Here is a 27218-nt window from a genome sequence, read left to right as displayed (position 1 = left end):
ACATGCTACCCAGAAACATCAGGGACAATAGGAAAAGTAAACAATCACCAGCGTGTTTATAACAGAGCAGCAGCTCTTGCAACTCATCCCTCAAGAAAACTGCTCCCCTGTCTTTGATTAGGCCTACTTCTACAATAGGGTTTTTCAGATCATTGGCCTCCCTGAACTAAGAACATAGTAAGTACTGTGTAATTAGCATCTAATTGATGCTTGGGATAAAACCACTCATAAATTTTTACAGTGGTAATGCTGCTCCAGCATATACCCTATTTATGCATGCCACAAAGCAGACAACAAATCAGAGTTTTTAGAAAACATTTTCAAAGGACTTGATTTGTTCACAGAGCTGTCTAAGTTTCTGTGTGGATTCATAATTGTCCTTCTCTGGAACAAAGAACTACATGCACTTTAGTCATGCACAGTCTAGGAATGAATGGGAATGCTTTTTGTTCACAGCGAATTCTCCAGAGTTAAATCAAAACGATTTGTTCATTAAATTAACACTGAAATTGTGTTAAATTAACACAGTGCTTGGTGTAAAGCTTTATTTCCTAGTGTCTTTCATTTCGAGTGAAATGCAGCGGTACTACTAATAATTGTATTTGTTAGTGACAGAGACATGGCTGTTGCATTCATCCATTTTCAGTCCTATGGACTTCACCAAGTGAGATCCTGAGTGAATATGTTATCATTAAAATGTTATTATTGAACACAATGCAATGCGTATTTCATAAGGCCTTATCTTTAAAGGCCTACACTCTAAACATAACAATTACCTCTGTAAGTGTTTAATTCACACTCACTGGTGTAAAATAACCCCAGTGTTGGTGATGATAACAACAGTTGAACCAAAACCACAACACATTTCACAGCATGCTCTATTGCAGGTTGATTTTTAAGAATTGTTTGTTTCAATATCTATGTTTTGGGATTTACATTGACTGATTCACTAATCTATGCTTCTCCAATCTAAATGACATACATTTTCTAAACTAATCCAATATGTTACTTGGATTTATTGCATTCGTTACTGAAATGGTGTTCCAGTTTAGATGCTTTAGCTAGTCTCATATTTCAGTCTTCTCAATGCTGGCAGTCTTTCTGAATGCAGGTTGCGGGTGATTAAAAATGATCAAGTTTGGATATCCACTCTCTGGCTGGATTTCAATAGGAATTATACATCACTTTGCAAGACATCATAATTTGACAGATTGCGTGAATAACACGACATGTTGAGTTGTTTGGATTACCCAAATGTGGGTTAATTTTTCAGGAGGTGTGGCTTATTACGAGAGTGGTTTTAGTTATTTTTGGTCACCCGTGAGAGTAGATGTAATTACTGTTGATCATGTTAGGTTCGTACACACCAATGTAAAATTTTCCTTGAATATTATTGCAAATTACATACTCTAATACAAAAATACTGAATTACCATTATTATTTAAATATTGCCCCAAAGTGGTTACTATCCGATGAGGGATTTCAAATTGGAATCTGCATAGGCATTTAAGGAACTCCTACACTACTTTAAAGCTTTATTAAAGCGACGAAATTGTCTGTGTTCGACCATAACATGTCATAGCAATTCTACTGACAAATGAATCAGAATGACATTTACTGATATCGACACCCCTACTAAGCCAAGCCTCCGGTCTTTTGAGCTGACCCGCTTGGTCATATCTCAATAACCCAGCATTAAAAAACTACCCAACTAAGTGACCCATTGTCTGCAACCCAGCTGTTGGGTCATCCAAACAGTCCAGTACATTACATTTCATAATTATAATAACATTTTAATGATAACATATTCACTTAGGACTGAAAATGTATGTCTGAAAAAAACATTTGTCTGTCACTAACAAATTCAGTCACTCTACAATTCACTCGAAAGTGTAAGCACTTTAGGAAATATGCAAATGAAGGTTTGCAGTAAGCAGTGTGTTAATTCAACACTGTTCAGTGTCTACAAGGGTCCACACTTTCAGTGTTAATTTAACACTGGGGAATATGTTGTGTAGGAATTCTGACCAAAACCCAGGGAGGAAGAAGGAAGAAGAGATAGAAGGCAGTTTGTAAGAACAACAACCCACAATCTAGTGATAGCCCCCCTTGCCTCCGGTGACATCACTCAAACTAAACCCTGGGGTGGGAGAGTGACATAATGTATGGTTTTCACTTTATTAGTAAATGGACCCCTTCAAGTTTACGGCGCCCTACAGTATATCTCTGTTAAACGTGGTGACAGATCTAGAGCAGTCAAAATAATGTTATTGTAGATACAGAGTAGACTCCAAATTGCTCTCTTTAAAATACACACAATTGGTGCTTACATTTCTTTTGCATTAAAACAATATTTTAACGGATTCTGTAATTGCAGTATCCCACATAAGCATAAAGATACAGTACATGTTCTCACTTCCCAGTAGTGAGACCCAAAATGTTGACTAGAGTCAGCCTCAAGATATACATAAAACACAAAACAAGGACTTAATAGAATTTCATGTTTTGAGAGCAAATCAAGTCATCATTTAAATGTTGACATCAAGTCACAAACACACTCGCTTTAAGTTCTAGGAGTTCTAGGAGTGAGAGCTGTGGGTGGAACATTTTAAACTATATGTTCTACTGACCTCTTGATAGTGAAAGTAAGGTAAAAAAGTGACGTGAAAGTTACATTCAAAACATACTCACTTAAAGAGAACTGCCTCAATGGAGGCCAGGAAATGTCTCTTTTCCTCTCCTCTTATGAAAAGTAAAAAAATATTCTTAACTGTAAAGTTTGCATTCAATCAATCAATATATTCCACCACTTACTTAAGTGAACCACTCTCTCAATATAATGTATTACTGCCAAACTTTGAATTCATTCTTGGCAAGTTGTCTCCACTTTGTTTGCTGCAGCTCCTCCCATTGCATATTTTCTGAATATGTCATCAGCAGCTGTGTGAGCTTCAACAATTCTAAAATGTCTGGTCTGAATTCAGAGTAGGGTGGAACTTTTCCCATTAGGAAACAAGTATGTTCTTCAGTTTTAAAGGGAGAGTTCATCCATATCTCCTTTTAGAAATAGACCTAATTACATGGATAACCAGTAATAAATCCTATTGATGATGAGGTACAGTATATACACCAAAATGCTTGACTCACCCTCTCACAATAGCATTAACATTGTTGCAATCAAAACAACATGATTGGTATGCCCATAATATCATGCTCCAAATGGAATGCTTAAATCAAACAGAATGCTTGAACTCTAGATTATAGAATCTAAGTAATACATCCTCTTAACACATATCTGCATAGACCCAAAATAAACGTTTCCTTTATCTCTCCAAGGTTTTACAGGGGGATAAACGACTGTGGATATGAATAGCCCCATCCCAGAGAGCAAGCACGGAACTCTTCCAGAGGAAATTCCGCTGTGACAGGGCTTCCTGTGATGGAGCTAGCCCAGCCTGTGGGGAGGAGACTGGACTGAGAGAGAAGGAATCTGCCCTGGACAACATGTGCTACACAGAGCTATCCCACCACATATGCACACATGGATGCACACACAAGCACAGCCCCCCCACAACCAAACCCAACCCAACCCTAAACCTAACCTTAACTCCTACCTCTAACCCTAATTCTAACCAAAATTGTAACCCTAAACCTAACCCCTAAGCCTAAAATAGCCTTTTTCCTTGTGGGAACCAGCGAAATGTCTGAATTTTCCTTGTTTTACTATCCTTGTGAGGACTTCTGGTCCACACAAGAATAGTAAAACCACACACACACACATGCACACACGCACACACATATCTGTTTTACTATCTTTGTGGGGACTTAACAATTGATTCCCATTTAAAATGCTATTTTCCATAACCCCTTACCCTAAACCTTAACCCTTAACCTAACCCTAAACTTAACCCCAACCATAACCCTAACCTGATCTCCTAACCCTAAACTCAACCATATGTCTTAACCCTTACCCTAATACGCTAACCTTAATTGTAGCCCTAACCCTAATTGTAACCCTACACCTATCCCCTAAACCCAAAATAGCCTTTTTCCTTGTGGGAACCAGCGAAATGTCTGAATGTTCCTTGTTTTACTACCCTTGTGAGGACTTCTGGTCCCCACAAGGATAGTAAAACCCAACACACACACACACCTTAATAACCTGCCAACACACATAACTGGGGATGGAAAAGACAGCACAACCATGTCATCAGTCAGATAAAACCATTAAAACCAGATATCAACTACTTTAGTGGCCTCACTGAGTCTAGGTGGGTGAATAAAGATTTGTATGACTGGAGCCAGAAACCCTGTACGGTTGTGTAGATGCTGTGTTAACTAGAGATCCTCCACGTCCTATTAAGCAAAGCTTGAACGGAAAATGTATATAGTTTTCACGATGGCAATTATGAGGCAATTTTGCAAGCAATTGTTCCCCACAGAAAACACATGTGGAACTGCTTTGAGCACTGCACACATTTACAGCAAGCATCCAAAAGCTGCACTCAATAATACTTCACTCACTGAGTCTTTTTTTTTGCCAGTAAATGGCTGCTTTCAGATGTTTGATCACTGAAAACAGCCATCAATCTTTCTTAATGGCTGTTGTATAGGTTAATAAGTCTATGTCATGTGGTTAAATGTCACATCTAATGTATAATATGTCATATAAAGTAGTTAGAATATGACATCTCTGCATAAGAAAAGGCAACACAGCCTGTGAGGTTTTCAAAGTTATTAAACAAACCAAACGTATCAGTTAACAACCCGGCTCTTTTAAATCATAGCAACTCTGGTGAAATCATCCAATTTAGTTTCCTAGTACCCATGACTCACAGTGAAACTCGCAGACATTTCCATGGTCAGACATTCACATTGGTCTGGCTTACTGTGTAGTCTGCTTGTTGGGAGATGAATGGACATCGGTTTGTGACTGTCTGACAAAACAGTCGTACATTGTGCAAAAAAGTACCCCCCCCCCACACACAAAAATAAATATCCTACATTTTCTAAACTAATCCAAACAGTTAGTTAAATATATTGTGCCCGTTACTGAAATGGTTGTTCCAGTTTAAGTGGTTTAGGTATTCTTATCAACTTTCTGAATGCAGGTTGCAGGTGAAAAGAACTTCCAACTGTTGGATATCCTAACTCCGGGTGGATTCCAGTTGGAATTACACAGCAGCATAATGTGACTTGCAGGCCTGATGTGGCCTGTAAACCAGTAGTTTACTAACACCACTGTTTACATACAATTTAGCCAATCAAGGTAATACCTGATGTAGGTATCATCAAGTTACAGTTTAATGATAGCATTTGGTACTCATTTGGTGAAAGCCATAAGAATTCCATAACCATGTCTCTGTCACTAATAAATACAGCCATGAGTGGAAACTCTACAATTCACTCGAAAAGGCACCCTGTGAAATATGAAAGTTCAGTTTTCAACATACAGTGTTAAAACAACATCCCCCCAAAATACTGCTATACATGTTCATTTCCCAACACCCTGAGAGTTACGACTGACAACACTGAAAAGTGTCATTGGTATATGGATTAACACTGTAAGAAAGCACATGAGTGTTAAGAGCACAACACTGCTTAGTGTTGATTTCAAATATGAACATAGCTAAAAATGTAAATTTCATAACACCTAGATCAATATAAACACTAAGGAAGTGTTGATTCTAAAGGAGATGTAGAATTTTAGCATTGTAATTTCAGAAAACATTCATAATATATCTTCAGTAATAGTGGAATGAAAGTGTTTCACAATAACTTTTTGGGCCAATACAAAATCATAATTTAAAATGCAAATTTCTGTTTCACAATGGCACCTTCCCTCACTTATATTTGCATCACTATAAGGTGTGGTCATCTACCCCTCGAGCACAACTAACAATGGCATACTGGGACAAGCGAATAGAGAATGATAGAGGCCTCTAGTGGCCAAAAGGCTTCCACCATTTTAATGTAGTTAACTCAGTGGGCCTTCCAACTTCATTGGCTGATCCCTCCCGGTGACCCTGTTGGAGTCATCTCCAACTGGGCCATCAGGAGGGATCAGCCAATCGTGAAGAAGAAAATTGAATTCTATAAAATGGAGATAACCTCAATGGCGCTGCCATTTCTGTGACGGATGCTATAATGGCACAGATACAAAGATGAGGGAAGACGGCGCCGTGCGGCGCCTAACCGATTGTGTTTTTATGTTTGTTTTTTTCTGTTGTTTGTAACTTATTTTGTACATAATGTTGCTGCAATCATCTCTTATGACTAAAAATAACTGGACATCAGAACAGCTTTTTTTTTCCTTTGACGAGTTCGACGAGCCCGACATGAACAACATACTGCTTTCCCGGAAACAGGCCCAAATCCCCGTCATTTGCTCAACGAGACGACAGAGAAAAAGAGGACGGAGGTCGGGCTGCCTTCTAAGAATTTGTAGGCAATGGAATAAACCACCTCTGCCCTCTGTTCAACTAACTAACGTGCAATTATTGGAAAATAAAATTGACGACCTACGAGGAAGATTAAACTACCAACGGGACATTAAAAACTGTAATATCTTATACTTCCTGGAGTCGTGGCTGAACGACGACATTATCAACATACAGCTGGCTGGTTATACGTTGTATCAGCAGGATAGAACAGCGACATCTGGTAAGACAAGGGGTGGCGGACTATGCATCTATGTAAACAACAGCTGGTGCATGATATCTAAGGAAGTCTCAAGGTTTTGCTTGCCTGAGGTAGAGTATCTCATGATAAGCTGTAGACCACACTATCTACCTACAGTGGTTCATCCTTTAAAAGTTGCAGCGTACCGCAACATAGCTTGCATGGGGCCGCAGAATTCTATGGCACATTATTTAAGTGCCAACCAATAGTACCGTTAATGCTAGTTAGTGCTAGTTCGACCACCAGAGGGCATCTTTGAGAATAATTCGATATCTTTCAATTGTTGCTGAACTAGAGAATTTTAAACCTTTTTTTGTAAGAACAGAGTATATGGGACTGATTTTAAGAAATGTTGCTTAATTCATTTGAGAAATATTATGGTGTATCGATTCCAAGAAATACAAAAAACCCTCTGGGTTTCCATTAGGATGGAATGGAAGATATAGCACTGTACAACTTGACTGTCAGGAGTAGACTGCAGTATTTGGCAATTTAGCTAAATAATCCCTGTGTCATGAGGGAGACTAGGGTTCAATTCCCCAACGGGGAGGAAGGAGTAGGCTGCCCTTGTAAATAAGAATTTGTTCTTAACTGACTTGCCTTCCCAAATGGAGATTCAGTGAAAATAACAATGATCATTGATTTATCAAGACCAGTCCCCATGCTTGTCTCAGAGCTGTGCTAAAATAGGTGTAGGGTATTGCTTCTAACTTCAATTAGCTTTTTAAATAAATAAGACCTACACCACTTTTAACAGCACATTACTCAACAGTAGTGAGACTCATGTCACCTACGGTAGGCCTAAAGTATATAGAAAAATATGACGTGCCTCCTCCAATAATTAATTCAGTGAACTTTAATCACATAGTAATTCGTTATGGATCCATAACCAAATAAACATCGGCATTTTGAAAGAGTATTTTTATCATTATTTTATTAACGAAAGCATAAAGATGCCATCATTAGTTACATTGTTTTAGTTTTAGTTTAAACATGCAAATTGGCAATAAGAACAGTTTCCCTAGTCAGCGCCATTCTTAGTGCAATGCCCCTTAAAGTGTTGCTCTGTGCTATGCAGTGTGGCAGGGTGGGTGTCCACCCCCCCTCCTCCTCCCTTCCCCATGGGGTAGGTCAGTCTTCTGTGCGCAGCTCTGCGGCCCATCCCGTGCCCCCTGCCCTCAAGCCTTGAACCTTGCACACTTTCAGGGGATACAGCTGGAGAACTGCAAGGCAATCCCATTGTGCGCCACTCGGGCGCCATGACCAATATGACCAATATATATTGTCCTGCTAATAATAGGGTTAATAATGTATCTGTCTGAATATCAAAGGGGCTTTTATATAATTCTAAATTAATAATAATAATAATTGCTTTGTTTAAAAATATATATATATTTTGGAGGTGATTTTGTTTTCAAATAACATAAAATGAGCGAGAAAAAGACCATTCTTGAATATGGCGTGAGACATTGTTACTAATAATTTGTAAATACATAAAGCCAGATTACTATTTAGAATGATTTATTTCTGTATTTAGAGGGACGGAAACCAAAAACCTACAGTCATCTCATGGGTCTCCCAGTCGAGGAAAGCACAGGTATTGAACTAGCATCTGGAGCAACACAGCTTACACTGCTATGCAGTCTCTTAGACCGTTGCACCACGCAGGCAGTGTACAACATGACTGGTCGGGTGTGAGCTACATAATACTGAAGTTGTGCACAATTATCAGTTTCTATTTAGGTTTATGTCACCCATACATTGTCAGTTAGAGACACTGTAAGCCCCAAAAGCATAATCAGTGCTCTAACTCCCCCTTGCGCTATCTTGAAGTGGTGACGCAGGGTACCGTACTAAACCACAAATTACCTCTAAGTACCGCAGCATACTCACAAAACTTTTAGTTGAGCAACCAATGTGGAGAGTTTTCATCTGTCTTTTTCATAGCTGTGTACTTACCATCACAGACCGATGCTGGCACTAAGACCACACTCAATGTGTTATCTTCCACCATAAGCATACAGGAAAATGCTCATCCAGAGGCAGCGCTCCTAGTGGCCAGGGACTTTAATGCAGGGAAAACTTAAGTCTGTTTTACCAAATTTCTATCAGCATGTTAAATGTGCAACCAGAGAGAAAAAAACTATACACCACTTTACTCCACACACAGAGATGTGTACAAAGCTCTGACCATAATTATATCCTCCTGATTACTCCTGACAAGCAAAAATTAAAGCAGGAAGCACCAGTGAGTCGGTCAATAAAAAATTGGTCAGATGAAGCAGGTGCTAAGCTACAGGACTGTTTTGCAAGCACAGACTGGAATATTCTTCCCGAAGCAATGAGGAGCACACCACATCAGTCATTGGCTTCATCAATGAGTGCATCGATGACGTCGTCCCTACAGTGACCATACATACATACCCCAACCAGAAGCCATGTATTACAGGCATTCCCACTGAGTTAAAGGCTAGAGCTGCCGCTTTCAAGGAGCGGACTCTAACCCGGAAGCTTATAAGAAATCCCGCAATGCCCTCCGACGACCATCAAACAGGCAAAGTGTCAATACGGGACTAATATCGAATTGTCAATAACCAGTGGTTTAAAGTACTTAAGTAAAAATACTTTAAAGTACTACTTAAGTTGTTTTCTTGTGTGGTATCTATACTTTACTATTTATATTTTGTACAACTTTTACTTTTATTCCACTACATTCCCAAAGAAAATGATGTACTTTCTACTCCATACGTTTTCCCTGACACCCAACAGTACTCTTTACATTTTGAATGCTTAGCAGGGCAGGAAACTGGTTAAATTCGCACATTGGATCACCCTTACTGCATCTGTTCTGGCGGACTCACTAACACAAATGCTTAACTTGTAAATTATGTCTGAGTGTTGGAGTGTGCCCCTGACTATCTGTCAATTTAAAAACAAGAAAATCGTGCTGCCTGGTTTGCTTAATATAAGGAATTTGAAATTATATATACTTTTACTTTTGATACTTAAGTATTATTTAGTATTATTAGTATTATTAGTATTATTATTATTTTAGTAGTATTTTACTGGGAGACTTTCACTTTTACTTTAGTCATTTTCTATTAAGGTATCTTTACTTTTGTTCAAGTATGAAAATGTGATACTTTTCCCACCACTGTCAACAACAAATATATAATTGTTAAGGCTGTTTGAAGTTGGTGGACGAAACTGAAAGTAAAATAATCTCCACCATGGTCCATGCTAGATGGAATCTTGGGATGTCGGATAGCACGAACCTTTCCTCCATATTGCTGGGAAATGGGATGGGGGGGAACGGAGGAGAGTTGCTTATATTTAGCTTTAGTGTTGTTGCAATTCACCTAGCTTCCACATGGGTGCGACATTCTACATGTAGCGCCTTTAACACTCCTGGTGTTGAATCCTGTTTATTTCATTTAAATTGCTGTGTAGTTTTGCAGAATCTAAATTCCCTTATTATTGCGTCTTTAGAGAACTGATACACATGTATATCTGATACACCATCTCCCCAAAGAATGATCTCTCATGCCTTGTATGAGTGTGTGTGTGTGTTGGTGCATGTGCATATGTTCATGCGTGCATCATTACAGATGTAGGATCTTAATTTGACCTATATCTCAGCAACAAGTGATCAAATTAAGATCGTACATTTGTACATTCATGATTATGTGTATGAAGTAGTGTCATTCAGTAACAGTTAATCAACTAACAGATCCATTGTATAGTGAGGAGAGCCAGAAATGGATCTAAAATCCCATTGTTCACCACATCTGATATAATCTACATGTCACAGCACTCAGTACTTAACTCTGTGCTGAGTCTGAAATGGATCTGCTTTTCCTACCATATGAGTGTAATTGCGAGGGACATTACAGAAACGGTCATACTTGGAACTGGAAGAGAAGTAAAGTATTCTGCACTTGCTGTTGGACCATTATGGCACCTAACAACAGACAGACAGAACCTTAGCAGTCAGAAGTAGTACAGTAGACACAGAACAGTTGTAATCCTTGGCTTGACTCAATGCCAAGAAATTCTCTGAACATATGTGTTCCAAATCACCCGAAACATCCATTTGGCAAATCTGTTCTGGTATTTGACCAGGAACTCTCGTTTTGCCATCGCAAAAATGAAAACACGGAGCAGACCTTACTCTTTGGTCCTTTAAAAACCTGGTATATGTAAAATGGTGTGCACTATAGCTTGGGAAATAAATAAATGTGACCCTGGATGACAAAATAATGATGTTTGTTTCCAACATTAGGGCTGTTTTCCTAAATTTAGTTAAATCCTCTTCATGTTTTGCTTCCTTGCCACGAAATGTATTGCGATACTGGTATCGTCCCGACCCTAATTATGTTGTCTATATAGCTCTTTGGGTCTCAAAGTCATGCAAACAGAGTTTACATTTGATGTCCACATTAGCAAATTAGCCAACATAATAGTGCCTCAGTGAAAATCATTCAGGTAACTGAAGAATCTAAACTACTCATAGAAGGGTCATATATTTGCCATGCTAACTGACAACATTGGAACCCTTTTCACTTGAGCCAGTAAACTTTCACCTGTGAACTTTTACCTGTGAAAAAATTGGATCATGCCCTACATAGGCAAGAAAACAGACGAGCAACTGGCACCTGATTTAAATAGTTGAATGGAGTTGTTAAGGCCAATAACATTAAAATACTCCAATATTGAGCAAACATGGGGGGACAAGCTGAGTTTAAAGGGAGCTAACACATATCAGTCTGTCTGACTTCCATTCGACTTCCATTCCTTTATTCATTAGTCATATACTGTGTCATGTACCTGACTGAGCCACTAGATGTTCTTCTGGGTAAGTGCTCTGCAGAGGCTGGTGGGAGGAGCTATAGGAGGATGGGCTCATTGTAATGGCTGGAATGGAATTCATCGAATGGAGTCAAATGTGGTTTCCATATGTGTGATATGTTTAAAACAGAGGAGGTTGGTGGTAACTTAATTGGGGAAGACGGGCTCGTGGTAATGCCTGGAGTGGAATAAGTGGAATGGTAGCAAACATGTTTTCAATGTGTCTGATGCCATTCCATTCGCGCCGCTCAAGCCATTATTATGTGCCGACTTCCCCTCAGCAGCCTCCACCGATTTAAAACTGTTCCATGTTGACACACGAGAGGAGGACCGTGCACATGGAAGGAACCTACCTCTAACCCCAGTCAGCTGTCAATTAAGTTTCCTACACAACAAGAGCATGGAACCTAAACATGACCACCATGACCATTGCCACCTACTAGTCTTTGCAGGCAGCAACCATAGACCTTAACCACAGAATCAAGCCTAGAATTTAGGTTTGTGCAGGCCACATGTACTCAAACATCGGGCAGTACGTGGCCCACAGAAGGCACAGTACAGACAAGAACCTCTAGGAAACCACTTCTGACATCATACAATCAGTATCTAATGAGTATAATGTATAGTAACAAGGTTTAATAATTGCAATGATCAATTCAGGAAAGTATATGTTTTGTTGTGCTGCAGAACTGGGTTCAAATAGTGTCTAAAATATTTGACTTCTGCCTGAGTGCCAGATGGGGCATTTTTGGGTCTATTCTATTGGTTTCATTATGCCAGGCAAGCTCAACCAAGCACAGCTAAACAAATACTGTTTTAACCCAGGTATGTAGTGCTGACTCATTACCTGGGTCTCAAGCATTGAACCTGCATGGCAGAACCTCCCATAATGTGACATGACATATGTTGAAATTGGACGATTTAAACCAATTACGCAGGCTTTGAAATGGTCACCAGGGGACAAATAGAGAACACGCTTAGTGGAAGAGAACAGTATATTTAAGACTGCCAACCTCCAGTGGATCAACTCCAGAGGGCAGACACCCCTCCTGATCTCCTCTGACAAAATACAACCAGCTGTATAAACATTCAAAACCTGCAAAGGCAACTCAAAACGACAGACGCACACCATTTGCCAGCCAGTTTGTGTTCTTGAACGAAGCAGGTGCTAACAGACCATCTTGTCTGGACAGGTTGTTGAATGGATCACAGAGACGATTGAGAACGAAGTGCCATTCAGAGCTGACGCAACATGTGCAAAATTGATGTTTTCTCACTTTAAAACAGTGGAGGCTTGGGAGCTGGAAAGAGGAGAGGGGGCTCCCGCCCTTAAGCAATGAACCTACATATCCACAATTTCCACATCACCTAGGCCCCAAGCCATACCCTGACACACCACATCTTACATCAGCTCTATAACTTCCTCCCCAGCCTCCTTCCTTTCAGCCAATGCCTGTTTTAATACTTCCCAAATACTGCCAAAGCAACTATTTTAACATCTGGAAATCATCCCCCCTCCACTCCACCGTTTGCTGACTGCCATCATTTGGTTTATAAGTAGTGGCCTCTTGGGCACGAGCTGCATTAAAAATCTATCTGCTCCGTCAGTCTGTGGTGCCGCTGAGTCATCCAGGTTCAATGCCATGGGCTATCATGCCAGGCAGTTGGATAAAACAAGGATATCTGGCACTCTGGTTGAGATGTAACCCACAAAGTACAATCTGGAAAATCTTTACTACAATCTTTAGTCCAACACGGGGAATAAAAGATGCATGTAATCAAGTCATATGGCAAAAATGCAGCACATGGTTCTAATCAGTGTCGTGTCTGGTGGACCTGGTTGAATTCAAGTTTGGACATTTAGTGTTTGCTGAGAAAACCGTCCATTTGATGCATTGTAACTGATGTGGCAATAACACCTGGAACCGATTTGCGAGTCAAAGTTACCTCATACTGTATAGGTTTCTTGATTCAGAATACCAGCTTTGTTTGCCTGTTGCAAATTACCCGCAGAGAGAGAGAGAGAGAAAGTTATCAGCCTCATTTGTCCTAAATAAATACCAAAAGGTTCACAAAAAAATAACAAATCTAGTATAAAGACAGTTATAAGTAAATGAAAAGAAGGTTCCACAAGGGTTAAAATGGTTTAATGTGAAAAGTGAAGTCCCTTTGACGTACAGTGTTAAGTGGCCATCTTTGAAAATGTTTTGCAGGCGAATCAGTCTGCCCTTTGGGAGGGGGAGTGTTCACACACTAACATATTCTTGAATGGCATCTCACAGCTCTACTGCTGGGCACGAACTGCTGCTTTTGGTTACTTGGGACAGTGATCCTTGCACAGTATATACTCAGAAAAAGACTTACAGGACATATTGTATTGTGCCAGTAAAGATCTACCTGTCAGAGGAACGATGGTGTTTGCATGTGTGTGCCAAGTTTTCACCACTCGTTTGTCACAAGACTATCAAGAGTTTGAGACCCTTCAGCAAGCAAACTTCCAACAAGCGCCTTACACATACGGTATGACATTAATCTAAAACTGTAAAACTCAACATTTGGATTTCAAACATTTGCTCTAAACCTGTTTTCAGCCTTCAAAGGTTCATCTTGAACTCTCCCAAATTCTTTCCAAGTCTCTCCCTCCTCTCAGACATCTAGCCAGTTTATTTTAAAAAACACTTTAATCCCCTCCACAATCTTCATCTTCATGGTTACAGTCTTTTTTTCCAGAACAGATACATATTACTGTTATATTCCAATTACTCACTATCATCAACATTTAACCACACCGAACTTCAAGTTGGCATTTTCTCCATATAAAATCTAAATTAAACCCAGTCACACTGCATATTATAGATCATATATGCTAAACTAAACTAAACTGAAAACAAATCTTGGAATATTATACAATACATTTACACTTTTGACAAAGAGCCTTTAAAATGTGCAAAAGAGCACAATGAATCATTGGGTGTGTCTAGAGTTTCCTCAGTAACACCTCAACATATATTCAGCAGCTCATTGCTCTCACCACATTAGAGACTTTATTTTTCATAAAATCTTTATGTAATTGCAATACACAGATCTCAATTTAAAGTCAGTTTCACACAGCAGGAAAATAATCCTGCAGAAACAGGAAATGTGAAGTGTTATGTGGATTATAATTACAGTGGCTTACGAAAGTATTCATCCCCTTGGCATGTTTCCTATTTTGTTGCCTTACAACCTGGAATTAAAATAGATTTTTGGGGGCATTTGTATTATTTGATTTACACAACATGCCTACCACTTTGAAGATGCAAAATATTTTTATTGTGAAACAAACAAGAAATAAATAAAAAACTGACAACTTGAGCGTGAATAACTATTCACCACCCCAAAGTCAATACTTTATAGAGCCACCTTTTGCAGCAATTACAGCTGCAAGTCTCTTGGGGTAAGTCTCTATAAGACTGACACATCTAGCCACTGTGATTTTTGCCCATTCGTCAAGGCAAAACTGCTCCAGCTCCTTCAAGATGGATGGGTTCCGCTGGTGTACCGTAATCTTTAAGTCATACCACATATTCTCAGTTGGATTGAGGTCTAGGCTTTGACTAGGCCATTCCAAGACATTTAAATGTTCCCCTTAAACCACTCAAGTGTTGCTTTAACAGTATGCTTAGGGGCATTGTCCTGCTGGAAGGTGAACCTCCGTCCCAGTCTCAAATCTGTGGAAGACTGAAACAGGTTTCCCTCAAGATTTTCCCTGTATTTAGCGCCATCCATCCTTCCTTCATTTCTGACCAGTTTCCCAGTCCCTGCCGATGAAAAACATCCCCACAGCATGATGCTGCCACCACCATGATTCACTGCGGGGATAGGGTGTTCTCGGGGTGATGAGAGGTGTTGTGTTTGCACCAGACATAGCGTTTTCCTTGATGGCCAAAAAGCTACATTTTAGTCTCATCTGACCAGAGTACCTTCTTACATATGTTTGGGGAGTCTTCCCCTACTTTTTTCTTTAAGCAACAGCTTTTTTTCTGGCCACTCTGCTGTAAAGCCAAGCTCTGTGGAGTGTATGGCTTAAAGTGGTCCTATGGACAGATACTCCAATCTCCGCTGCGGAGCATTGTAGCTCATTCAGGGTTATCTTTGGTCTCTTTGTTGCCTCTCTGATTAATGCCCTCCTTGCCTGGTCTGTGAGTATGACCAAATTAAGATACTGCATCTGTAGTCTGGTTCTGATTCAGAGTGTCAAACAGAGTTTGATGGGTTCTTGAAATGACAAAGTTCTAAATACAGGGATTTGTTGCTGATGTTCTAAGGACTCATAAACACCTTGGAAAATTGGATGGCTATGCCTTCCTGCTCATAATGATGTAAAGTGGCTTAGATTGTAATCCATTCAACACTGACCAACTCTCTATACTTAACATAGTAATTTAATGAAGCCATCCCTCAAAAGCAGTTGACTTCTTTTTTGACTCCCTTTTGACTTAGTTGCAAGAATTTGAGTCAACATTCTGCTGCTTTGACAGGAATACATTTTTGATGGTCTTCTCCCTGGGCTGACATAATTTGTCAATGTTCTGTGGGAACATGAGTTCAGGTTCTCAGTGCCTTGTTTCATATGGACAAATATGGAAACCCTTGCATCCACCGAGAGCAGAGTGGAAAACTATAGACCCTCTGGGACTAGTGCTCTGAAATGGAATAAAATGTGAGGAAGATCATTTTCCTCTGAGGAGTCATCACCAGTCGTCCATTTTGAAGAGGCATGGGGTCAGGGGTCCTACTTAAATATGGCGTATTTCAAGAGTATTGGCTTTATTTTCCCATCTTGTCAGGCTTCACAGTTGGCCATATATTCCTATAATAGGTAAAGTAATACATACTATGGAAGAGATGGCTCTATAGCAACATCATTGTAATAACGTTAATTAGCTCAACACAAAATGTGCCGACATGTTGAACATCATTACACTTCATACATGCACTGACGTAAAACAGGCATTTTAAAGTTCCTGTTCATTCCACCACAAGAGGGCTCCCTGTCTAGGTTACACCGATGTCATGTTTTGGGTGAATTACTTTTTTAAAAATCTAACAAATACAGTATCTATGGGTACTTGGAAAACAAACTCCAATTGAGCTTAAGCTACAAATCAAACATATTGTTTTGACAGCTCACTGAGCTGAAAACAGGGGCCACTCAAGGGCCACAAAGATCCTTTTCAGTAGTCTGCTTTATGGTTTTCCCCTCATGACATCATACACTGAACAATATTCCATGACATCATGGCATTGAAAAAACATAAAGTGACTACAACAGTAACTCTCAGCTCTGGGTTTTTAAGTGCTGGGTCGCTAGTCTGTAGGCTACCTATAGAGAGCTCCAATGACTCTGCATTAGAATGCAAGCTATGTTCCATCAAAGACACATGGTGTTGAAATAGTCTAGGCAGATGTAGAATGCAGAGAAAAAAAATCTGGTTGCTGGTAACACTTAATGAACAAGAGATGGGGAATAAAGTTAGTCCTCTGGCACTTCTTTTCTCTCTCAGGGCTTTCTTCTGGCACCTTAGATTAACATGTAACATCACTGGCAATCACTGGCAATCACTGACGTACTGTATGTCCATACAGGACAGTACAGTATATGATTGAGAGCTGATTTCCCGCTTTAAGATAATCCACACTATAGTTACTCTCATCTAAAACTGGAATTCATTTTTTAGGTCCTGCCAGCTAAGGTCTGTGCCAATCATCCTTTACAGACATGTATCTTACATGTTCCATACCTTCACTGTGTCTTCAGCTGCTATCCATGAGAACGTAAAAAAGACCCCCCCCCCCCAAAAAAAAGATAAAGGTGAAAATTCTATTTGCCATGTCCTTGCTATCTACTTTGGCAAAAACAGATCCAATTCAATAAAATAAAAAAAATCTATTTGGTAACAACAACAAGAACACTGAATAATGAAAAGTGCATTACGAATGTAATACACTATTATTATTATTTATGCTTTATGTTTAATTGTTTAATTGTTATCTGTATTTAGCAGAACACACGCCAGAACTACCTTAACATCCAACAATTTGAACCAAATGAGGCTCTTCACAGATAAATGTTCAAATTCAACAACAGAAGAAAAAAAATCAAGTCCTAATCCAACAAGGTCATGTTTAAAGTTCAACTCATCTTGGAACCAACAGCCACACTCTTAATGCTACACCAATCAGCAAATACTTGTTAAAATAAATTAGCAAGGATGTACTTACCACTGTTTCCATCCTGGCATTTCACAAACAAAACCTGAGCCACAGAGACAACCAGAAAAAGGCAAATCCTTGAATGCACAAAGCTCATCATGTCTACAACAAAGACATGGGCTCTACTTGTGCACAAAGCGGGAAAAAAGGGATGAGAAATGCCCAGGTTATCACTGTACCATGTAGCCAGAGAACACTTCCAATAAGCAGCGAGCAAGGCAGACCCAACCCAGACTGCACGAGTGCTTTTTTGGGTAGTTACAGCTTTAAGTGAGAAGAATGCTGGCAACCCTAATTTTCCTCCCCCTTTTGTCAGTCCTCTCTCATAACCATCCAATCACAGGCATTTGTGGCTCTAAAAACTACACCCTTGTTCCCATCTTTTGAATGATGAATGATACGTTCTTGTTACTTAAACAACAAGATCAGAATTAGAGCAAAGATGAGAAGAAACAGATAAGAAAAGCTTTGTTTGTTTAAAACTGTTTTGCTCTTCCCTCCCCACACCCTCCCTGGAGTGGTTGCTAAGCAGGACTGTTAAAGTGCTGTTTTATTGTCTTCAAGGCACCAAACTTAGCAGGGTCTGAAAGGCAACGTTTTATTAGAAGAACAAGAATAGAGTTCATGGAACATTATCATTGTCGAAAGGTGATAGGAAATCTGAACAGAAAACATGTAATAACGTTGTTTAAATGCTCTTAGGCAGGTCCCTTTGACTTTTGATTGAGGGGCCCTCAGAAATAAAACGAGTAACAGTTTGATTCTCCTTTTATAATAACAGCAGCCCATGCAGACTCGCCAGAAAAGGCTAACATCCGGTTTTCAGGGATACAGCATTTTCCCCTGAAAAGCTAAAGCAGGAAATCCACTCAAGAGTCTTTCTACGCCTGCAGTGTTAGGTTATAATATCAACATAGAGGAGGTGGCAGAGCAGCTGTATCCAAGATGGAACTCAGAAGGCTCAGCATATTACAGAAGCGATAGGGGAAGGGGAAGCCTTGTCAATTTGTCACACAACCTTATGGAGCAAGAGAATCATGTCATTGCTCTGGCAAGCCTCTGCCATATTGCTTTCACCTATTTGATTCCCTCAGATCTGCAAACCTCAAAGAGGGAGGGACTGGAGGGAGTAGTCTCTTGAGACAGCCTGAGCTTATTTGGTTCTGAGTGCTGAGATTAGGAGGGAGGAAATATTTCTGGACCAGGCCTGGAATCAGAGCAGCATATTACACTTGTATTTGGTAGAGCCTCTTCTGTCAGATTCAAGACAAACCGGGAGTAACCTTTCCAGGAATTAGCATAATATTGAGATGAGCTATGATCATTCAGGCATTTTTTTATTAAACTCATTATTTGTTTAACTCAGAAGAAGTTTTCCTGGGACCCAATGACCATCAATTCAGGGTAAAATATTGTCCCCATGGAGTTTGTTAATTTAAAGTTGAAAATGGAAACGTTTTCTTGATTCATTTTCCGTGACAAACTATACTTACTGTAAAATGTCTACTATGTTTTTCAAGAGCCGAACAGATGTGAATAAGATTTTCAGCACTAGCCCCTTAAAGTGTCTTGAGTCGAGAGAGGAGTGAGGTGCTGGAATATGCTGTCACAAGACATACTTTGTTCTGAAGTTCAAACAGTTATGTCTTACCTATGTATGTGTTCTCAATACAATTTCTTTCATCACATTTCTTTCATCACATTCCAAGTGGGTCAGACGTTTACATACACTCAATTAATATTTGGTAGTGTAACGGATGTGAAATGGCTAGCTAGTTAGCGGTGGTGCGCGCTAATAGCATTTCAATCGGTGACGTCACTTGCTCTGAGACCTTGAAGTAGTGGTTCACCTTGCTCTGCAAGGGCCGCAGCTTTTGTGGAGCAATGGGTAACGATGCTTCGTGGGTGTCAGTTGTTGATGTGTGAAGAGGGTCCCTGGTTCGGGCCCGGGTAGGGGCGAGGAGAGGGACGGAAGCTATACTGTTACAGTAGCATTGCCTTTAAATTGTTTAACTTGGATCAAACGTTTCGGGTAGCCTTTCACAAAATTCCCATAAGTTGGGTGAATTTCGGCCCATTCCTCCTGACAGAGCTGCTGTAACTGAGTCAGTTTTGTAAGCCTCCTTCCTCGCTCACTCTTTTTCAGTTCTGCCCACAAATGTTTTAGGATTGAGGTCAGGGCTTTGTGATGGCAACTCCAATCCTTGACTTTGTTGTCCTTAAGCCATTTTGCCACAACTTTGGAAGTATGCTTGGGGTCGTTGTGCATTTGGAAGACCCATTTGGAAGACCCAAGCTTTAACTTCCTGACTGATGTCTTGAGATGTTGCTTCCATATATCCACATAATTTTACCTCCTCGTGATGCCATCTATTTTGTGAAGTGCACCAGTCCCTCCTGCAGCAAAGCACCCTCACAACATGATGCTTCCACCCCAGTGCTTTAGGGTTGGGATGGTGTTCTTCAGCTTGCAAGCCTCCCCTTTTTCCTCCAAATATAATGATGGTCATTATGGCCATACAATTGTATTTTTGTTTCATCAGACCAGAGGACATTTCTCCAAAAGGTATGATCTTTGTCCCCATGTGTAGATGCAAACCATAGTCTGGCTTTTTATGGCGGTTTGGAGCATTGGCTTCTTCCTTGCTGAGCAGCCTTTCAGGTTATGTCGATATAGGACTTGTTTTACTGTGGATATAGATACTTTTGTGCCTGTTTCCTCCAGCGTCTTCACAAGGTCCTTTGCTGTTGTTCTGGGATTGATTTGCACATTTCGCACCAAAGTACGTTAATCTCTAGGAGACAGAACGCGTCTCCTTCCTGAGCGGTATGACAGCTGCGTGGTCCCATGGTGTTTATACTTGCATACTATTTTTTGTACAGATGAACGTAGTACCTTCAGGCATTTGGAAATTGCTCCCAAGGATGAACCAGGCTTGTGGAAGTCTACCATTCTTTTCTGAGGTCTTGGCTGATTTCTTTTGATTTTCCCATGATGTCAAGCAAAGAGGCACTGAGTTTGAAGGTAGGCCTTGAAATACATCCACAGGCACACCTCCGATTGACTCAAATGATGTTAATTAGCCTATCAGAAGCTTCTAAAGCCATGAGATCATTTTCTGGAATTGTCCAAGCTGTTTAAAGGCACAGTCAACTTGTATGTGAACTTCTGACCCACTACAATTGTGATGCAGTGAATTATAAGTGAAATAATCTGTCTGTAAACAAGTTGTTGGACAAATTATTTGTGTCCTGCGCAAAGTAGATGTCCCAACCGACTTGCCAAAACTATAGTTTGTTAACAAGAAATTTGTGGAGTGGTTGAAAAACAAGTTTTAATGACTCCAACCTAAGTGTATGTAAACTTCCTACTTCAACTGTATGTGTAACAGTTCCTCTGTCACAGTCACACTTCAGTCTCCTGGCTGTGTTTTACATTGTGGGTAGTTAATGAGAGGAAAGAGCATTGGACTGTGTTCTCAAGGTGCAGAAAGCATCAGGTGATTTACTTGCCATCAGGACTGGATGTGTGGTGAACCACTGGGACTGTGGTGGAAGTAGAGGAGAAAGGCAGCTGTTATAGGCCTGTCATCAGAGAAGATAGCCAGAGGGAGGCTATATTGTAGCTGCACAGGGAGCAGACATTAGTCTGAGTCATGGCCTGTCTTCCCTGCTTGTCTATGTTCCTGGCTGTCTGGCAATGGATTGCTGAAAGTAAGCCAAACGCCTAAAATAATTTTTTGGCCCCCTTTTGTTGAAAAAGTTCAAAGATGTTAAGTGAATGTCTGTGTAAGTGTATGTGCCTGAATGTCTGCCTGCCTACCTGTCTCGCACTGGGGAATAACTGGTGGAATCAACATTGTTTCCACGTCATTTCAACACAACAAATCAATGTGATGATGTTGAATCAAACTGATTGGATTTGCAGAAAGTCATCAACGGCATTTTGTCATTATTTCAACAAAAACAATGACATGGTGACATTTTTTATTGAATTCACGTTAGTTGAAAACTCAACTAAATGTAAATCAAAACTAGTCATTGAACTGACATCTAGTGTGCTGTGTGCTGTCTCTCTCTCTTGTCTGTCAATATTAGCATCTCTGCTAGAAGTCTTTATATTGATTATAAAGCTAGTTGGAAGCTTTACATTGCCTTCATATTGTATATTCATACTCCTTGACTTTTTCTACGTTGTGCTACCTGAATTCCAAATGGATTACATATAATTGTTTTATCACCCATCTACACACAATACCCCATAATGATAAAATGAAAACAAGTACATAAAAAAACAAGTATTACAAATGAAAAAAAGTATCTCATTTACATAGGTACTCACACCCCTGAGTCAATACTTTTGTAGATGCAAGTTTGGCAGGGATTACAGCTGTGAGTATTTCTGGGTAAGTCTAAGAGCTTTCCACACCTGGAGTGTGCAACATTGCCCATTTTTATTTTCAAAATTCTTCAAGGTCTGTCGAATTGGTTGTTGATTTTCAGGTCTTGCCATAGGCTTAAGTCAAAACTGTAACTCGGCCACTCGGGAACACTCATTGTCTTCTTGGTAAGGAACTTCAGTGTGAATTTGGCCTTGTGTTTTACGTTATTGTCCTGCTGAAAGGTGAATTCATCTCCCAGTGTCTGGTGGAAGGCAGACTTAACTAGGTTTGCCTCTAGGATTTTGCCTTTTCTTAGCTCCACCCCAATTATTTTTTTATTCTGAAAAACTCCCCAGTCCTTAACGATTACAAGCATACCCATAACATGATGCAGCCACTGGTATGCTTGAAAATATGGAGAGTGGTACTACGTAATGTGTTGTATTGGATTTGCCCAAAACATAACACTTTGTATTCAGGACAAAATGTAATGGCTTTCCTACATTTTTACTTTGGTGCCTAGTTATATATTTTATATTCTTTACAGGCTTCCTTCTTTTCACTCTGTCAATTAGGTTAGTATTGTGGAGTAACTACAATGTTGTCTATTCATCCTCAATTTTCACCTGTCACAACCATTAAACTCTGTAGATGTTTTAAAGTCACCATTGGCCTCATGGTGAAATCCCTGAGCGGTTTCCTTCCTCCCTGGAGTTAGGAAGGGCACATGAATTTTTGTAGTGACTGGGTGTATGGAAACACCACCCAAAGTGGAATTAATAACTTCATCATGCTAAAAGGGATATTCAATGTCTGCATTTTTACCCATGTACCAATTGGTGCCCTTCTTTGCGAGGCATTGGAAAACCTCCCTGGTCTTTGTGGTTGAATCTGTGTATGAAATTCACTGCTCGGCTGTAGGGACCTTACAGATAGTTGTATCTGTGGGGTACAGAGATGAGGTAGTCATTAAAAAGTCAAGTCATGTTAAAACACTATTATTGCACACAGAGTGAGTCCATGCAACTTATTATGTGACTTGTTAAGCAAATGCTTACTTCTGAACTTTTTTAAGCTTGCCAAAGCGTTTGAATACTTATTGACTCAATTTTGTATTAATTAATAAAGAAATGTACATTATGGGGTATTGTTTGTAGGCCAGTTACAAAATATCTCAATTAGATACATTTTAAATGCAGGCTGTAACACAACAAAATATGGAACAAGTCAAGGTGTGTGAAGACTTTCTGAAGGCCCTGTATGTAAATAGTCCCTAGAGTCGTCCCACAGGAGCGAACAGTCTACGTCAATATACAGTAGAAGGAAAACCTGTTGGAACAATGTCCAGAAAAAAAATGCAAGGCCTGGTATTTCCATTGAGCATGACAGGTTGTGCAAAGCACTCTACTGTACTATACATGTGATGAAAAGACATGTGAAAGAGACTGTATTATGGACAAATACCAACCATGCTGCCCGCTACAAAGGAGAGGCTCAATCTTGTATGTAGGAGAGCATGCTTATGTCCTGGGATTGTGAGAGTGGTACCTTTACATTTTAATGGGGCAATCTGCTGTTCAAACAACAACAAAGCTGGCACCCGCCACATTTTTTTTTAGATAGACAGCTTAGTGACGGGCTGGAGAAATGTAACCACTCTCAAATTTCAAGATGTCAAATCAAGCTTTATTTGTCACATGCGCCGAATACAACAAGTGCAGACCTTACCGTGAAATACTTACTTAAAAGCCCTTACCCAACAGTGCAGTTCAGGAAAGAGTTAAGAAAATGTTTACCAAATAAACTAAAGTAAAAAATAATAAAAAGTAACACAATAAATGAACAATAACAAGGGGGTACAGGTTAGTCGAGCTAATTTGTGCATGGAGGTAAGGGTGGAGTGACGAATGTGGCTATGAATGCAAGGACTGACTGACTATCCATGAGTTAAAAAGTATAGTTTTAACCATGTTTTGAGGCTATACAGTGTTTGTTTACAATTATATCTTGGGATATTTAAACCCATATAGCAGTCCTAGTCAATAACTATAATGCATCTTTGCATTCTCCTTTAATATTTTCTCAAAAATTCCTGTCCTTTCCTTATGAGAGAACAGTGTTAGGCGACATAAAATCACTTTCCATTACCAACTTGAAAAAACGGGTTATGTGGAAATAATAGTGTGTGCTGAAAACAATAGATAACACTTACAATACTTTAGGCCAACAAATTGTTGTCTAAGGAAGAGCTTTTGCCATACTAGCTTCACCCATCCAGCCTTCACAGATAGATTAGGGAAGCATTTTATGAAAACTATGATAGGGCTCGACTTGCATCCATCCTTGATCTGAATCCTCCCATAATAACCGCCCCTAAAAGTAGAATACCAATGGTAATAGCGGGAGAAACCACTTAATTCCATTGGTTGTTCTACAATCTAGCACCTCCCCTTACTGTAAGGAAGCTCCAAGATGGTGGAAGATTGAGCACCTGTTTACCAACCTAAAGATTTCTGGAGAAAGATGTTTCCTCCCAAAACGGATTTTCACACAGAGTGTTCCTTGGTAGTCTTATTAAACAAATCCACTTAGAAAAAAAGTAGATTCTTCACAAAAATGGTTATGGTCTTAAAAAAAAGAAACACCTTTACCATGTCAGATATAGAGTTGAAATGTATACATTTTTTTGTTTGAATCCCAATGTTACACTTTATATACATCTCAATAGACTGAAATATATCAAAACCATTTGACAAAAAAACACTGGATTTCAGGTGGGCTTTTTGAAAGAATGTTTATTAATTCTAAAATTATTAATAATATTAATAACACTCCACCTTTGAGGCCATGAATGGAGATTTGGTCATTTGACTGCAGGAAAGGTATGTGAGAATGTATATTCCTACTGTAGGACGTATCTTCAATCCTAGGAACATAAATTCCATACTTCCTTCCAACAAATGGTTGACTCATGTGGATCAAATGTTTGGGAATTTTATAGTGGGCTTCTTTGCTAGAGGCAAAACAACTTTAGACTCAGCTAGGCGACCTGAATGGAGAATGGAAATAATTAGCTAGGTCTCCAAGGGAACGCCTGCCAAATATTGCAATAAACAATTTCTCCAACCAGAGCTAACACACCATCATGAAGTGAATTATTACCCCACTTTTGTGGCAGTCTACTACCAAGAAACCAGCATTGTTTCCAAATACTTTTTTAGCAAAAAAATATATTTTCAAAGGTTCTTTTGACTCCTGTTTTCTCCTTTACATGCATTATGTTGGGCAGAGGATTTATACAGCAGATGGAAGACATATGTACAGGAAATAGTGTCTTCGGAAAGTTTTCAGACCCCTTGACTTTTTCCAAAATTTGCTACATTTCAGCCTTATTCTAAAATTGATTAAATAAAACATTTTCCTCAGCAATCTCCACACAATACCCTATAATGAGAACGTGAAAACAGGTTTTTTATAAATGTTCGCACATTTAAAGACAAAAAAAGACAAAAGCACAGAAATACCTTATTTACAATAGTATTCAGACACTTTGCTATAAATTGAGCTCAGGGGCATCATGTTTCCATTGATCATAATTGTGACATTTCTACAACGTGACTGGAGTCCACTTGTGGTAAATTCAATTGATTGGACATGATTTGGAAAGGCACACAACTGTCTATATAAGGTCCCACAGTTTACAGTTCATTTCAGAGCAAAAACCAAGCCATGAGGTCGAAGGAATTGTCTGTAGAAACCCGAGAAAGGATTGTGTAGAGGCACAGATCTAGAGAAGGGTACCAAAAACAGCATTGCAGCATTGAAGGTCCCCAAGAACACAGTTGCCTCCATTATTCTTAAATGGAATAAGTTTGGAACCACCAACACTCAACCACCAACACCGCCCAGCCAAACTGAGCAATCGGGGGAGAAGGGCCTTGGTCAAGAAGGTGACCTATAATCTGATTGTGATTCTGACAGAGCTCTAAAGTTTCTCTGTGGAGATGGGAGAACCTTCCAGAAAGACAACCATCTCTGCAGCACTCCACCAATCAGGCCTTTATCGTAGAATGGCCAGACAGACGTCACTCCTCAGTAATAGGCACATGACAGCCAGCTTGGATTTTGCCAAAAGGCTGTGAGACCATGAGAAACAAGATTCTCTGGTCTGATGAAACCAAGATTGAACCCTTCTCCTGAATGCCAAGCGTCATGTCTGGAGGGAACCTGGCACCATCCCTACGGTGAAGCATGGTGTTGGCAGCATCATGCTGTGGGAGATGTTTATCAGCGACAGGGACTGGAAGACTAGTCAAGATCAAGGCCAAAATGAACAGAGCAAAGTACAGAGAGATCCTTGGTAAAAAAACCTGCTCCAGAGCACTCAGGACCTCAGACTGGGGGCGAAGATTCACCGTCCAACAGGACAACAACCCTAAGCACACAGCCAAGACAACGCAAGAGTGGCTTCAGGACAAGTCTCTGAATGTCCTTGAGTGGCCAGAGCCCAGACTTGAACCCCATCGAACATCTGAAAGTAGCTGAAAGTAGCTGTGCATCTGAAAGTAGCTGTGCAGCAACTCTCCCCATACGACCTTACATAGTTTGAGAGGATCTGCAGAGAAGAATGTGGGAAACTCCCCAAACACAGGTGTGCCATGCTTGTAGTGTCATACCCAAGAAGACTCGAGGCTGTAGTCGCTTCCAAAGGTGCTTCAACAAAGTACTGAGTAAAGGGTCTGAATACATATCTAAATAGAATATTTAAACAATGTCTTTTGCTTTGTCATTATAGGATGTTGTGTGTATTAGATTGATGTGGGAAAACAACTATTTAATCATTTTTAGAATAAGGCTGTAACGTAACAAAATGTGGGAAAAGTCAAGGGGTCTGAATACTTTCCGAAGAAACTGTATATACCCGTAACCAACTTTTTACTACATTATTGTCAAATGGTCTTTGCAGAGTGCATACCCTATCCTTTGTAAAAATGTGTAATGGCGTCAGGATTAGAGCAGTTGCTCATATTCCATTTCTATCACCCCATTTCT

At 39.8% G+C, this 27218-nt stretch overlaps 1 protein-coding gene across 1 annotated transcript in view; it reads right to left on the bottom strand.

Moving 5' to 3' along the window:
• Positions 1-18043, bottom strand: part of col5a2a (collagen, type V, alpha 2a) — a 58680-nt gene extending 40637 nt beyond the window's left edge. The window contains exon 1 of the mRNA XM_024389119.2: positions 17794-18043. Coding sequence (XP_024244887.1) covers positions 17794-17884 — 91 coding nt within the window. The 5' untranslated portion in view covers positions 17885-18043. The remainder of the gene's footprint in view (positions 1-17793) is intronic.
• Between the last annotated feature and the right edge of the window lie 9175 nt (positions 18044-27218).

The sequence above is a fragment of the Oncorhynchus tshawytscha genome, linkage group LG26 (genome assembly GCF_018296145.1).
Source record: "Oncorhynchus tshawytscha isolate Ot180627B linkage group LG26, Otsh_v2.0, whole genome shotgun sequence".
Lineage (NCBI taxonomy): Eukaryota > Metazoa > Chordata > Actinopteri > Salmoniformes > Salmonidae > Oncorhynchus > Oncorhynchus tshawytscha.
The sequence above is the reverse complement of the archived record's forward strand: the minus strand, read 5'-3'. Positions and strand labels throughout refer to the sequence as shown.